The sequence below is a fragment of the Akebia trifoliata genome, chromosome 3 (assembly GCF_017979445.1).
Source record: "Akebia trifoliata isolate Shusen 1 chromosome 3, ASM1797944v1, whole genome shotgun sequence".
In the NCBI taxonomy this organism is placed as follows: Eukaryota; Viridiplantae; Streptophyta; class Magnoliopsida; order Ranunculales; family Lardizabalaceae; genus Akebia; species Akebia trifoliata.
Window position 1 is genome coordinate 45,731,309 of NC_141377.1, and position 15,914 is coordinate 45,747,222.

General features: G+C 37.7%; 1 protein-coding gene across 2 annotated transcripts; it reads left to right on the forward strand.

Moving 5' to 3' along the window:
• Window positions 1-154: 154 nt before the first annotated feature.
• On the forward strand, window positions 155-15,914 carry EMB2754 (Vacuolar sorting protein 39). Of its 2 annotated transcripts, none has more exons than XR_015176770.1 (12): window positions 155-789; window positions 1,389-1,600; window positions 2,076-2,207; window positions 2,314-2,457; window positions 3,993-4,105; window positions 4,611-5,043; window positions 11,001-11,330; window positions 11,831-12,052; window positions 12,171-12,413; window positions 12,611-13,054; window positions 14,649-14,764; window positions 15,184-15,323. XR_015176770.1 is itself a non-coding variant. In XM_086435862.1 (12 exons), the coding sequence occupies exons 1-12, from the start codon at window positions 366-368 to the stop codon at window positions 15,385-15,387; spliced, it is 3,000 nt and encodes a 999-aa protein (XP_086291988.1). In that variant the 5' UTR covers window positions 161-365; the 3' UTR covers window positions 15,388-15,914. The 2 variants fall into 2 exon arrangements, 1 of the variants encoding a protein (XP_086291988.1); XM_086435862.1 differs by having other exon boundaries at window positions 161-789; window positions 14,666-14,764; window positions 15,184-15,914.

Genomic DNA, 15,914 nt, shown 5'->3' on the forward strand with positions numbered 1-15,914 from the left:
TTTGGAAGATTCAGTAAGATCCATCAAGATATCGACAGAAAAAAAAAAGTTGATAGCTTCCCGGTGATTAAAGAGTTAAAACTTTTTAAGTGGGTGTGGACTGTGGAGAAGTTTTTGTTAGGGTTAATTTGGTTATTTCACCATTTTTTATTTAGCTTTCGACGGTGGTGCAGTGAAGAAAAAAACGGTGGGTGCAAATGAGAAATTGATTCACACAAGAGGTCTACGCGCATCTGGAGGCGAATGTTAGAGACTAGTGACGGTAATGGTAAGTTCACAGGCCCCTTCCGGTCCAGTTCAGTAATTTTCGCGGGCTCCGCTGCGTAGACAGAAATCTCTGAAGAGAGAAAGAGAGAGAGAGAGAGATGGTGCACAGTGCCTACGATACGTTCGGACTTCTCGACAATTGTCCAGCGAAGATCGTGGCCGTCGGATCGTACAACTCCAAGCTTCTCCTAGGTTGCAGCGATGGTTCCCTGATGATCTACGCTCCAGAATCTTCCTCCAACGATCGCCATCACCAAACCCTAGAAATGTCTAAGGAGCCCTACGCATTGGAGAAGACCGTGATCGGATTCTCCAAGAAACCTCTGGTTTCAATGGAGGTCTCCAGATCAAGAGAGCTTCTACTATCTCTATCCGAATCAATTGCGTTTCATCGACTCCCAAATCTCGAGACGATTGCAGTGATAACGAAGGCTAAAGGAGCCCACGTTTACACGTGGGACGATCGAAGGGGGATCTTGTGCTTCGGGAGGCAGAAGAGGGTCTGTATTTTCAGACATGATGGTAATTCCGCAAATGCATCGTTTATTTATGTCAATTGTACACTCTGAGTTCTTGTTTATCTTTATCTTAATCTGTTTCACTCGTTTTTCTACAATTTTGACAAAGAAGGAGAGAGTTTTGGGTGGGGCAATTTTTAGAGATTAGGGTACGCTTTTATGAAAGATAATTTCCTAGGACATTTTTGTTCTTAGAAACTATGGATATCTTCTCCAAATTTTTATTTTTATTTTCTTTGGAAAAGAAAGGTGTTATTGAACTGCATTGTTATGAAATGATGATTACTTGGAAAATTTTCTTCTTTGTTTTTTGAATTTTTTTAGTGGTTGAGAAGTTCATAATGGTTATAAATTCTTGTTTCAAATTGGCTTGTGTTGATTATTTAGTTAAAATAACAATGCACTAAAGTGACTGCGCTGGACACTACATTTGACACTGAGCTGACATGTGCAGAACCGTAGATGATTTTCCTTGACATACGAGTGAAAAGCATCAACAATTCTATGCACACCTCCACGTCAGCTCAGTGTCGAACACAGTTTCCTGCACAGTCACTCTAGGACGACTCATAATAATAAAATGAAATTCTGCTTGTTGATTAGGGGGTCGAGGATTTGTGGAGGTGAAAGAGTATGGCGTGCCCGATGCGGTGAAGTCAATGTCTTGGTGTGGGGAGAATATATGTTTGGGGATTAGAAGGGATTACATGGTTTTGAACACCATGAATGGTGCACTTTCCGATGTTTTTCCTTCTGGTAGGATCGCATCACCTCTAGTAATCCCTCTACTTTCTGGGGAGCTTCTTTTGGGAAAGGTACTCGTATTTGTTAACTCTTGATAATGTTACCTATCTTACCTTTCAATGCTGATCCAGGGTTCCCTTTGTGTTGATGAAAATACTATGTCCACTTTATGATATTAATGTGGGGTAATTTATTTATATTATTAGATTCATTATTTAATTTTGATTTTTATGCTAGTAACTTTTTAGTAGATGAATAACTATGCTTTTTATCAGTTTGTCCCATGCAAAGCAATGTCAAGTGGGTTTTTTTTTCCCTCTCCTTTTTCACAAGGATCATGTGGTAGAATTATAGAAGGGAAATCTTTATTCATCATCAAATATTTTTAACAATAACAGGAAATTAAATTTATAGTTTGATTCCAGGTACCACATTAAAGTGGAAAGAATTAGGTATGAATCATAGATTCAAAGACCTTGACACATTAATGCATTTCCTTGATAATTACTAACCACTAACACTCGATGTGTTTCTTTCGTTCTTTAGGATAATATTGGAGTTTTTGTAGACCAAAATGGGAAGCTTCTTCAGGAAGGCAGGATATGTTGGTCCGAGGCCCCTGAAGTTGTTGTCATCCACAAGCCATATGCAATAGCTCGCTTACCTAGACATGTTGAGGTAGCATAACTGATCAAGAATAAGTTCTTGTTCCTTTGTAATTTGTTTAGATCGCTATGTATGATTTATATTCTTTTGTTTTTCGTGTAATATTTGAGGTTTGCAGATACGGTCTCTCAGAGCTCCTTATCCTTTGGTACAAACAGTTGTTCTCCGCAATGTTCAACATCTTCTCCAAAGCGGCAACTCTGTCATTGCTGCGTTAGAGAACTCTGTTTATGGATTGTTTCCGGTTCCCCTTGGTGCACAGGTACATATTCTCAGCAATATAATGCCAATGCTATCTTGGTATGTCCTGTATCAGGAACACCACTTCTAGGAGAAATAAACGTGTCGACACACATAAATGTCCCTCCTAATAGTACTTAAAACAACTCTGGCATGTCATTTTTCTTTCTTTTTTTTGCCTTTTTTTTCTAAGATTTAGCTCATTAGCTCTTTATCTGAATATTAATATTTATATCTTTGTACTTACATGAACCAATATCATATCATACTTTATCTCTATGTTAACAATTTAAGCATATGGAGACATCTGACCTCATGGCCATGCCTCACGTGTCCATTGCAGCATTGATTGCTGTCCAGTTGAGTTTGGGGCCAACCCCCTATCTATGTCTTGACTCTTAAGTGACATGGATTTAGGCTACAGATTTCAGAACCAAGGTTTAAAATCTCTTTTCGAGTCAATGTTTGATCAGGAGAAATACCGAACGGTCTCACCCAAAACATTCAGAAACATTCTAAATAATGAAAAATAATCTCAAGTTTTCAACACCACACTTCAATGTTGAAGACCACAAACAATTACCTCTGGCAGGGGTCAGCCAGCATGCAAATCCTATTTTAGGGGTGAACTGTGCATGGCCTTAGTTAAAAACGAACAATACTTGATGATTACACCAACAAAGTTGCATTTATTCCCTGGCAACTACTTTAGATGTTCATTATGTAACTTCCATGCTCTCCTCAAGCTTGGTTCTCTAATTGTAATATAGTGACCTTGGTTGCATCGAAGTGGTTTCGAACTGTGATAGTTCATTCAGTAAGGATATCTAGTGTTTAAAGGCACATTTAATGTACTGAATAGAACATTATTTAAACTGGAAGATTTCAGTGCATTTGGTTATTTAATAAACATATTATCAAGACTTTTAGCCCTTGGGCCTGTTTAAAAGTTTTTGAATGCAACATTCTTTACCTGGTTTGCTATTTTTTCCTACATCTTGACTAGGGACAACAAGATGAAGTATCACTCTCAGTTGCCCCAAGATTACCAATACAATCCGGGGATTCGTTTAAATGATGATTGGTCACTGTGATATATAATTTTATTAAACAATATATAAGAATTGATAAATATTAAGAATTATTTGAAAATATGTCAATAACTAATAAGATTGTACATAAGAATAGATCCAGGCATATGGTAGTATGTCATCAATCAGTGAATCAACCAGTATGGCAGCCAGTGCAACTATTAACACCATTGCTTCTCATGTTCTATTGTATTTGACACGACAATTGTCTTTTGTATGATTTTGGTTATTTTGATTATAAGTATGGTCTCACTTATAGTCATAATATTCAAGCAAGTTCAATTATTAACACCATTGCTTCCTCTTTGGAGAATATTATGTAGTTCTTTGCACGTCTTTTCATCTTATCGGATGTTATATTTTGAAATTTCTCTCATAGGTCTAGGTGCTTTTGTTTTACATCATGGTTGATTACTGGTGTTGACACCCTTTACGTTCGTTATTGTTTTTTGACTATTGAATGCAGATTGTACAATTAACAGCTTCCGGTGATTTTGATGAGGCCCTGGCTTTGTGTAAGCTTCTTCCACCAGAAGAGTCGAACCTTCGAGCAGCAAAGGAAGGGTCAATTCACATCAGGTGAGAGTTTTCCTTAAAATTTATGTATAACTAGATTTTAATATTTGAAATGGACACTATATTTTTAGTATATGAGCTGTACCCTACATTTTTTTTTGATAGGTTAACTTAAACATTTTTTCTTGAAAATTTTCCAAGATTTATAGAAGAAAAGAATCCTAAAGAACACAATATTTTACTTATCAAAGAAGAACACGTGTTTTAAAAAGCTTCAAATTTTCTGGGAAGGAGATTGTTGATGTGTTCAGGATTTGGTTTGTGTTCATTCAGGATGTTGATTTGGAAACATGATTGTATGATATATGCCTCACCAAGATGGATAACACCATGAATGATATTTTATGTTTGAACCTCGGGATGGTTTTACATCATTTTGATTATGTCTAACTTCTTGTTAGTGAAAGTTCAGAGAATCTTCTTAGAGCGAGACAAAGATCATATTTTCTATACTTTTTACCACTGCAAATTTTCAGAGTTAATGAACTTTTGTTGATATTTGGTTCAGATATGGGCACTATCTGTTTGACAGTAGGAGCTATGAGGAGGCCATGGATCAGTTTTGGGCATCTCAAGTAGACGTCGCTTATGTACTTTCTTTATATCCGTCCATTGTTCTTCCTAGATCAATGGCTATTCCTGAGCCAGAAAAGGTAGCTGACTTTGCAGGGGAGGCTTCACATCACTCAAGAGTTTCATCCGACGCATCAGATGACATAGAATCATCACCACCATCACAACTGGAACATGGCGGAAATGAGACTCTTGAATCCAAGAAAATGAGCCACAATAGTCTCATGGCACTGATCAAGTTTTTACAGAAGAAGAGATCCACTATAATTGAAAGGGCCACTGCCGAGGGAACGGAGGAGATTGTTTTAGATGCTGTGGGAGAGAGTAATATATCTTATGAGTTTAATCGGTCAAAGATTTCAAACAAGGTAGAAAACTGATCTGCTTCCATAGCTGTTATCATCAACTTACAGTATAATTTAATATCATGTTGAGTATAACACTAAATAACTTGTCAGCTACTTTATGAAAATAGGTCCCAAAATTTATGTAGTTGGAACAATATAAATGTTAAAAAAAAAGAGTATTGCTTTCACCGATCGATGTTAGTATTGGGAAAGGTTATTTTTCAGGGAATTATGGAAATTTAGTGCATAGGAAGCATGTTCTGGTTATTCATACAAATCCTAGCATATATCCGGTTCTTTAATGATTTTGTCCCTTTCCTACATTTATGGTTTCAACGTCACTCTGGTTAAATTATTAGTCTCTATTTGAGTTACTTTTTTGTGTGCAGAAAATACTATTTACAACACTGTTCATGCAACATTGTTGTTCTAAAAACTGAATTTTGGGGCATCAAAATTACAACGCAGGTTTCACATTGACAAACCGTAAACAAATCAGAAACTACACCCTAAATACACATCTAGGTGTAAAAAAACTGCAAATGAAGACTCCTAAGTCGTGTTTTGTATCAATGCCTTAGGGTTTGAGAAATCTGGATGAAAAAGAGTAGAAGAAAAATAGAAAGACGAGAAGGAATGAATTAATCTAAGAGTAAAGATGTTCTGATATCAAGTTAGAGACCAAAAATCAATCCACAAGAGAAAAAGGAGAGAAGAAACAAGGAGAGGTGGAGAGGAAAGAGAGGTCGAACTTGAATTAGATCGGCCCCTCCTTCTCTTCTCTATTTGTATTATAAAAGCATGTGGGGCCAGAAAAAAGTAATTTGCAAGCCTGACAGATATGTATATTATTTTGAAGTGTGAAGGGACATAAATGCCTTTACATAGAATAAAAATAAGAAAAAACTACTACTTTTTCCAATACTCCCCCTCAAGCTGGGGAAAATATATCAATTAAACCTAGCTTAATAAGATGAGAGTTAGTAACAGAAGGACCACCAGACTTCGTAAGCATATCGACAAGTTGTTCTAAAAAGGATACAAAGACTATCTGAAGAGCACTAGATCGAACTTTCTCTCTGAGAAAGTAGACATCAACATTTATATGCTTGGTTATTTCATGAAGAACTGAGTCAGAAGCAAGTATGATGGCAGACTTGTTATCGCAAAACAAAGTTGAAGAACCAGAGATCGAAAAACCTAGCTCCATTAACAAGAATCTAAGTCAAATAAGCTCACAATACCAAGGGTCATACCACAATACTCAACTTCAGTAGAGGAGCGAGAAACCACACTCTATTTCTTATTTTTTTACGAGATCAAATTACCACCATGGAAAGTACAAAAATCAAAGGTAGATCTCTTATCTGTAAGAGTACCAACACAATCAGCATCAGTGATGCAGGATAAATGTGGTTGAGCAGACGAAGAGTAGAAAATTCCAAGACCAGAACAAGACTTCAAGTATCGAAGAATACGATAAACAACATCAAGATGAGAGGTGTGCGAGACATGCATGAACTGACTGACTACACTAACTGTAAAGGTCAAGTCTGGTCTCGTGTTAGTCAAATGAATCAGACGACCTACGAGTCTCTGATAAGAAGAAGGATTAGATAATAGATCACTAGTTTTAGCATGAAGGCGATGATTCTGATCCATAGGAGATGAGGCAGGATGACAACTAAGTATACCAGTGTCTTGAAGAAGATCTAATGTGTATTTGCGCTGAGACAGTGAAATACTACGGCGAGAGCAGACCACTTCTTTCCGCAAGAAGTATTTGAGGGGACCCAAGTCCTTAACCTTTAAAAGCACAATTAAATAATAACTTAACCATATTAATCCACTGTGCATCATCTCATGTCATTATAATATCATCTACATAAATCAGAACAATGGTGCAATGGCCATCCACTCCTTGACGAACAAAGCAAGTATGATCTGAGTGGCATCTGAAAAACGCTATAGATAAAATGACCTTAGAAAAACGTTGAAACCAGGGTCGCGGAGATTGCTTCAGGTCATACAAAGATTTGAGTAGGCGACACATTTTCCCAGAATACTCCTCCTGAAGACGAAACCCAAGAGGGGGGTCCATATAGATAACCTCAATCAGATCACCATTCAGAAAAGCATTCCTCACATCAAACTGGTGAAGAGACCAGGAATGACAAACAACTGAAGAGATAAAGAGGCGAACGGTAAAAAGTTTAGCTATTGGGGCCAATGTAATGTCCAAATCCTTTCTTGTAGTCTGCGTAAATCCCTTAGCAACTAAGCGGGCCATGTATCGATCAACAGTGCCATCTACAAGATACTTGACACTGAAAATCCATTTACAACCAATAGTCCACTCCCCAGAGGGAAGGGGAACAAGCTCCCAGGTGTGATTCTTTTGCAAAGCATCCATTTTAGAAGTCATAGGTCTAGTTCATTTAGGATATCGCTAAGCCTCTGATACAAACAGATGAACTCAAATAGAATCAATGGCAGCAAGGTAAGCTTGATAAGGAGAGAATCCCTGATAGGAAACAAAATGGGCAATAGGATGATCGGTAACACACCCCCGCTTACCTTTGCAAAAGGACAATAGGCAAGTAAGAGTTAGAAATAGAAGGAACGGGAGTAATAGTAGAAGAGGGGATACCTGAGTCCAAGGTGGAAATTGGCAAGGTTGGAGAGGGGGATAAGAGTAGACCTTAAGAGGTGGTAATGATGAAAATGGATCCTGCATAGGAAAAGATTCCTGCAAGGAAGACGAAGGTGTATCCTGCAAGGGAAAAGAGGCCTGCAAAGGAGATGAAAATGTAGAGAAAAACGGAGAGGGTAGCACTATTGGAGAAGAATTCTGCAAAGAAGGTGTGGTGCAAAAACAGGGAATATTTTAAAAAAAATTAACATCCAAAAAGTGAATTACACAATGAGAAAGGGGGTCATAACAACGATACCCTTTTAACATATACGAGTAATCCAAGAAGACACAACGAATGGTTTTGTCATCTAATTTTGTGCAATGTGGTGTTTGTCATCTAATTATTAAATCGATACATGCGAGGATTATAAGAAGTATGTGTGTTTAGAAAACTCACACTTAGAAAACTTACACACAGAGCACTGAAACTTATGTCCACTACAAGAGGTTTTTAAAGCAGGAAATGAAGAACGTAAGTATTAGAAATTAGCATGTCCTAAGCGAGCATGCCATAAATCTAAAGTCTGAGAAGAAAAAATATGACTCCCGGAGAGAGGAAGCATAGACGCCAGAACTGCAATAGGTTGAGATCGAAATAAGTATAGCCCATCTCTCTCATACCCCTTGCCACAAATCCTCCATGAAGTCAGGTCTTGAAAACTACAGTGAGTAGGAAAAAAAGTTATGGAGCAATTTAGAGATTTTGTAATACTACTTACAAACAAAAGATTAAGAGATAGGTTAGGGACATGATGCATAGAGTCGAGAAAAATCAGAGGATAAGAGGATGTTACCCTTACTGTGAATATGAGTAAAATATCCATAAAAAAGACGTACCTCCTTATGAGTAGTAGGAATAATAAAATAAGTAAAATGGCTAGACTCACCGATCATGTGATCAGAAGCATCAAAATCAATTACCCAAGTCAAAGGAGCAGAGTCAGACTGAGTAACATGAAATGCAGAAGATGTACCTTGAGGCGTGATAACTGAGGCTATAGTCGATGATGAGTGAGTATGAGTATGGATCTGATTCCGTACAATAATAACAATCTAAGTCTATAGTTATTACAAATCAATAGTGCCACGGGAAGCATGAGTATCAGAAGGAGGTTGATGATGACTCCATAATAGCAGCACGGGGAGCAGATTGTCCCAAAGAGGGGGTAGTCGAAGATTGCACTAGATGAGAATATAGTTGAAAGCAACATGCCTTCTCATGACCAATTTTCCCACAATGGCTGTAACTAAGACCACTTCCTTTACCACGGCCGTGGCTTCCACGAGCTCAACTCCCACATCCTTGAGTACAAGAGTTAGAAAAATCTGAATTGATTACTAGAGCCATCTGATTTGCAGTTGGAGTAGAGAGAATGCCAGGAGCCTGAGCCTGAGTCTGAGAGGAAACTACACAACAACGATGCTCATCACTATCAATGGTTGCAAATGTTTCAAATAAAGAGGGTAACAGTGTGGTGTTAAGGATTTGGGTCTGAAGTGTCTCGAACACATGACGTAAACCCATAAGAAATTGGTATGTCTGGCGTCTAGCAATTCGTGTTACCACATATTTAGCAACCTTTACAGACAGCTCAACCATAAACTCATAGTAAGAGAGTTCCTCTCAACGAGGCTGTAGGAACCCAAAGTAGTTAACTACACTCTGAGTCTCCTTGGTAAGATGAGCAATGTCTCGATAAAGCTTGTAGATCCTTGAGTCATTCCAAGCATACGCATATATTTAAGTGAGAGCTGACCACAACAAAGAAACAGTCTCATGGTACATGAACATGGTGTAGATGCGTTGCTCCATGGAGTTAAAAAGCCATCCAAGGATAATGCAGTTGTCAATCTCCCATTGTTTAATTTTGGGATCAGTGAGGGGTGGTTTATTAATGGTGCCCAACAATCATCAAGATTTTCTTCTACTCTTCAAATAAAATCTAACTGACCGAGATTAGGACTGAAAATTTTGACCATCTAAAAGGGCATTAGTAATGCGTTGTGCAGAGAGGTGTGCTCCAAGGATGGAATTGGAGTCATTGGTCTCTTGATGCGATGTCATTGCTTATTGTGAGAAAAAAGGTAGAAATTTTGATTTGAATAGAGATCACTGCAGTCGAAAGATAACCAAGGGGCTAAGTAAAAATCACTATAAATAGCTCTGCTGCTGTTATAAACCTTTAAATTAGACTGAACTACTGTGTGGGGCTTTAGGGAACCTTGTATTACTGTCGCAAACACCAACACAGCAATTTGTTATTGTTGTAAGTCTTCAAAACAGACTGAATTACTGTCGTGGGGGTTCAGGAAACCCTGTATCATTGTTGCAAATATTCACACAACAATCTGCTGCTGTTGGAAGTCTCCAAATATGATTGTTGATGTCGTGGGACTTCACGTAGGAGCCCCCGGATAAGCCTAGCTGCTGTCGTATGACGTCAAAACAAAGGTAATACAGCAAGTTGTTGTTATAATGGGTCTAAAAATACAGCAGACTGCTGTCGTATGACTCCAAACACAGGTTGACTACTGTTGTGGGTTCTAATACAACAAGTTTCTGCTATCGTGGGTTCAAAGATACAACAGAATAGTATCACAATTTTTTTTATAAAAAAGGAACCCTATTTGAGGGCACATATAATCACAGTGCAAATCGCAGCATGTGGAAGAACCCTAGAAAAAGTTTATCGCAACATGCGATAAAGAGGGTATGTATCAACAATAAGAAAAAAAAAAACCCAAAGGGGAGACTTTCTAACGAAGTTGTGGCTAGGTTAGTATGTCTCAAGATCCAGGGATTTTGAGAAAAGAGAAAAATAGAAGAGAGGAGAGGAGATGAGAAGAAATTTCAAGGTCCCAAAGGAAATCAAAGAGGAGAACCCAAAGAGAAAGTGGGACGTCTTTTGGAGTTGCTCTGACACCAAGAAGAATTTAGAAATGTAATTTGCAAGCCTCATAATGAGAGCTTGGCTGATTTATATATAATCTAAAGTGTGAATGGACATAAATGCCCTTACATAGAATAAAAACAAGAAAAAAAAAACTACTACTACTATTTTCAATAGGGCCCATTTACACTTGAGTAAAGATGTGGGCCCACCCAATAAAAAAATAACTCTTAACAGTTTCTATCCTATACTCACATTTTCTAGTGCTTACATAATTCCATAGGTTTTTGCTATCATATAGGGAATCATTAACTGTATAATGGCTTTCTAGTGCTCTATGCTTGGCACCATAATACATCTGCTCTATAACATTAATCTTTTTTCTTTCTCAGGGCCGCAGTAACATCCCTATTAGTTCAGGATCAAGGGAGATGGCGGCAATACTAGATACTGCACTAATCCAGGCTCTGCTTCTTACGGGACAGTCTTCAGTCGCACTAGAGCTACTGAAAGGTCCAAACTATTGTGATGTAAAAATATGCGAGGAATTTCTACGTGAAAGGAATTACTACACAGCATTGTTAGAACTCTTCAAGTGCAATGGGATGCACCGTGAAGCTCTCAAACTTCTAAACCAACTTGTAGATGAGTCGAAATCAGACCAACCGCAATCTGGGCTCACCCAAAAGTTCAGACCCGACATGATTATCGAGTATCTCAGGGTAAATTTGCCTTCTTTATGTAAATTGTAATTCTTCAAACTAATTAGGATTAAAAAAAATTAGCCATATGGAGACATAAGATATCGTCCAAAATTTATCCGGTGCTTGACAATAGTGCATGAACTTGTATGCATTTTGGGATTCTCAAAGATGGGTGTTAGACACCTTGTCTCTGGACCTGACAGTGATACACTTTTATTTGATAAATGTAAAATTTTATAAATTAAGAAAGAAAAGGAGGCTGAGATAATCCACCACACAAGCAAAGAACAATGATACACTTATTTGTGTAATTGTTACATACCTTCATTCTTTGACTTACCATGTTACAAATTCATTATTTGAAAGTACCCTCATCTTTACTTTACTAAAATCTGCAGTTTGCAATGTCCATTTTTCAAAACTTCATCTGTAAAGAAATTAACTAATTTATGAACTAGGTTTTGGAGCCTATGTTTCTTGGACTTTTTGGAATAATTTTTGTGGCTTTTCTTATGCAGCCCCTCTGCAGTACTGATCCTATGCTCGTTCTGGAGTACTCAATGCTTGTTCTTGAAAGCTGCCCAACTCAAACTATTGAGCTCTTTTTGTCTGGAAATGTTCCTGCTGACTTGGTCAACTCCTACTTAAAGCAGCATGCCCCAAACCTGCAGACGACATACTTAGAACTTATGCTTGCAATGAATGAAAATGGGATCTCTGGAAATCTGCAGAATGAAATGGTGAAAGAATTTTTTTTCTGTTAACTGTTCCTGCTTACAATCATCATCATATCATCACCATTTTTTGTTTGTTATCAATGAAATCTGACTTTATTTATTGTGTCCTGATGTTTGGTAGGTGCAAATCTATCTCTCTGAAGTACTTGATTTGTATGAAGATCTGAAGACTCAGAAAAAGTGGGATGAGAAAGTTCATTCCCCAACCCGGAAGAAGTTATTATCTGCTTTAGAGAATATATCAGAATATAACTCGGAGGGTTTGTTAAAGCGTCTCCCAGCAGATGCTTTATATGAGGAGCGAGCGATTTTGTTGGGGAAATTGAACCAGCACCAGCTTGCCTTATCTCTATATGTTCATAAGGTATTATTCTGCTGCTTCATCTAATTTGTTGTTCCAACTTTTCTAATGAAGACTCTAGTATTAGAAAATTGCACTCAGTTTCACATTAGAAACACACAGACACAAAAATTCTCTTTGACAGTAATTTTGGAGTATTAAATGGGGTGTTGTCTTACTTTCTTGATTGCCAAAGCTTTCTCTGCTGGTGAATTTTGCAGCTTCATGTCCCTGAACTGGCACTAGCCTATTGTGACCGTATTTATGAGACTGGGCAGCATCAACCTCGGTCAGAACTTTATAGCAACATCTACCTCACTCTTCTGCAAATATATCTTAATCCTCAGAGGACAACAAAGGAATTTGAGATGAGAATTGTGAACTTAGTATCATCTAAAAATACTGGAATTCAGAAGTTTGGCTCTATCAAAGCTAAAAGCACCCGAGTAGGTAAAAAAATTGCTGAGATTGAGGGTGCAGAGGATATACGAATTAGCCCCAGCAGCACTGACAGTGGGAGAAGTGATGGTGATGGAGATGAAATAAGTGAGGAAGGAGGTTCTACTATTATGATCGATGAGGTCTTGGATCTGTTAAGCCGAAGGTGGGATAGAGTTAATGGAGCTCAGGCTCTCAAGCTCTTACCGAGAGAGACTAAACTACGGGTATAGATCTATTTGAACTGCTTTTCAACTATAAAATGTTCCAATGCTTCATATGCTTCTTTATATGCAGTGCATGCTGATTTATTGGCGTGACATAAATTGGTTTTATCACTCTCCTGGATCCACCACGTGGTGCACATATTTGTCAATCCTGAAGGAACCATTGTAATTGATCAAGCTTATCTAAGGACTAGGAGTCCTGGAAATTGGATGATCCTAACCATCCGATTGACATGATTTTAGCTACCTTAATCACGTAGGTCGGGAGATCAATTGGACTTGCTTGGGCAGGCCACATATGTGGCATGTGCAATATATGGTGTGGCAAGGAGAGTTGTGAAGGAAAGAGTGACAGAACTACTTCCCAAAATATAATTTGTCCACTTAAGATGTTTCTTTAACCAAACCATGAAAGGGTCTCAAAAACACTCAAAGAGCTTGCATTTTTCTTCTCGATGTTAAATCCTGTAACTTCACAACAACAATATAGTCACTCATAAGACCCTATGTAACCAACTACAACCCATTTATCAAACTGACCAGTGACCACCCAATCCTCTGAACTCCCATCAAAATCAAACTAAGAGACCAAGAATTCTAGTTAAGAGATCATGATACCCCCCTTTTCTCCATCACCCCTCCCCCCCCCCCCCCCCCCCCCAAAAAAAAAAAAAAATAATAATAAAATAAAAATAAAAGTAACAGTTGGCAGATTTAGTTTGAACTGTCTCCATACCAAGATAGTGAGACCAATAATTATGACATGAAAGAGTTGATAACCAGCTGCGGTATTGGATCTATTGATCTGATATTTTCTTTCCTTTAATGGATTTATTATGTTTAATACTATTGTAAAATAAATGTAATCTAGGTTTATTATTTTCACTCTTTTGTGTATAATTAGCATGAGATTACCATATGTGAAAGGACATTCCATTTCAAGAAATGTGTTCTACACGTCTTATAATTATTTATGTCCTGCCAAGCCTGTGCACATGATCCACTTGTACATCAGTCCAGACTGTTTGGAAGATCACCTCTTTCGACTGTCTGGAGAGAATTTATTCATCTGTTGGGTTGTCAGGCTCCTCCAACTGATAGGACCTTTCGGGCTCTTAACCATCCAAGCAGTGGCCTATCAGTTGAACTGTCCAGATCAAATAGCTTGGTGGGCTGCATGTAAATTATGGGGATGGCGAAGATCTAAGTACCCGATCCAGTATTTACCTTTATAAGGCAGCATTTCGTGTAATAATTTATCTTCCGATATTCTTTGCTGGACAGATTTGGAAATGTTTAGGTTTGATGGATTTTTCATGCTCAATTCCTTGCGTCAATCACAGGTGTTCACATCTGAGTTAAATAGTTTTCATCTCGCTTTATTTATTTATTTATTTAAATATTCCCTAAATACTAATGATCCTGATTTTAATAGAATCTCTCTAAATCTTGCTACAAATAGTAGACCTTCAGTGATTAGTGAGGTTACAGATTATCTTTTGTAGTCAAATGAGTAGAATGCATCAGTTAGTTTAGCTATTTTTTTTAGAAAGCATACTAATAGATATTGGAATTTGATTGTACACCATTGAAGAGTTCTTTGTGTGGCAGAACTTGGTTCCATTTCTTGAACCGCTTATGAAAAAATCTAGTGAAGCTCAGCGGAACCTCTCAGTGGTCAAGAGTTTGAGATACAGTGAGAACTTGCAGGTATGTATACTAATATAGGTATATAGTTTCTCTTTACCTTTCAATAAAAGATATGCCTACAATGGAAATTGCAGTATGTTGGAGAAAAGCTATGGTACTCGTTGCATATTGTATACTTTAATCAAGTTTACCTTGCCTAGCTCGAGCAAAGAATTGCTTCAAATCAGTGGTCAACTCTTGGGGACTCAAAAAAAGTCTGTTGTTATCTGACTTCTTTTTGGCTTCGTACTCAGTTGAACTTTCTCAAGTTTTATTGAAGAAAATTTACCTTGCTTAGCACGACCAAAGAATTGCTCTAAATCAGTACCACTTGGCGAGGATTTTTTTAAGTGCTTGATTTACTTTTAACTTGTACAAGTTTTTTTGTTTTTTTTTTTTATATACTCTATTGTTCTAAGTAATTTAATTTTGTGATTTAGGTGAAAGATGAATTCTACAAGCATAGGAGAGCAACGGTGAAGATTACCAGTGATAGCACGTGCTCCCTCTGCAATAAAAGGATGGGGACTAGTGTTTTTGCCGTCTACCCTAATGGGAAAACGCTCGTGCACTTTGTTTGCTTTAGAGATTCGCAGAGTATGAAGGCTGTGGTGAGAGGTTCAACATTAAAGAAGCGAGGATAGTGGTTTTTGCTCTTGGCTTAGCAAAATTGTTTTCCTTCATTATTCCTAGTAGGGGTGAAAGATCAATCTAGTGTATAGCATGTTACCCGCTTTCAAGATGTGTGATGGCTTGGTTGAGAACAAGTAGAACTCTGCAATTTGTTTCCCTTGACGAGGAACTTGGAGATTTATGAAAAATTTCAAGGCTTGCAGGATTGTTTACAGGAATGAAAAATGGTGGTCAAGAAAGCTTCGATAAATTTCTTTCAACTTCAAAACTATCATGTTGGTGACAAATGTGATAGAACCATCAAGGCATGTATAATCCCATTAAGGTGTTCGGTTAAACACATGTTTGGTGTGTGCTCTTCGGTTGTAGAGGTTGTATATGTGGAGTGGAAGGAGTTTTGTTAAATTGGTGAGAGAAGGTAAACAGAAACATATATTCTCTTACTACTTGTGTAAGCCACAGCTAATGTTATATTATAAGATTGGGTGAGATAGATTTGGAATTTGGGTAATAAAAATGCAAGTTTGATTGGTTTTTA

What these genes read in the sequence shown, in the direction of transcription:
- EMB2754 (XM_086435862.1), top strand. Translation starts at nt 366, where the DNA reads ATGGTGCACAGTGCCTACGATACGTTCGGACTTCTCGACAATTGTCCA. An exon ending in GCTTACCTAGACATGTTGAG is followed by an intron (nt 2,208 to 2,313) that starts GTAGCATAACTG and finishes TGAGGTTTGCAG; the next exon opens with ATACGGTCTCTCAGAGCTCC. An exon ending in GGTCAAAGATTTCAAACAAG is followed by an intron (nt 5,044 to 11,000) that starts GTAGAAAACTGA and finishes TTTCTTTCTCAG; the next exon opens with GGCCGCAGTAACATCCCTAT.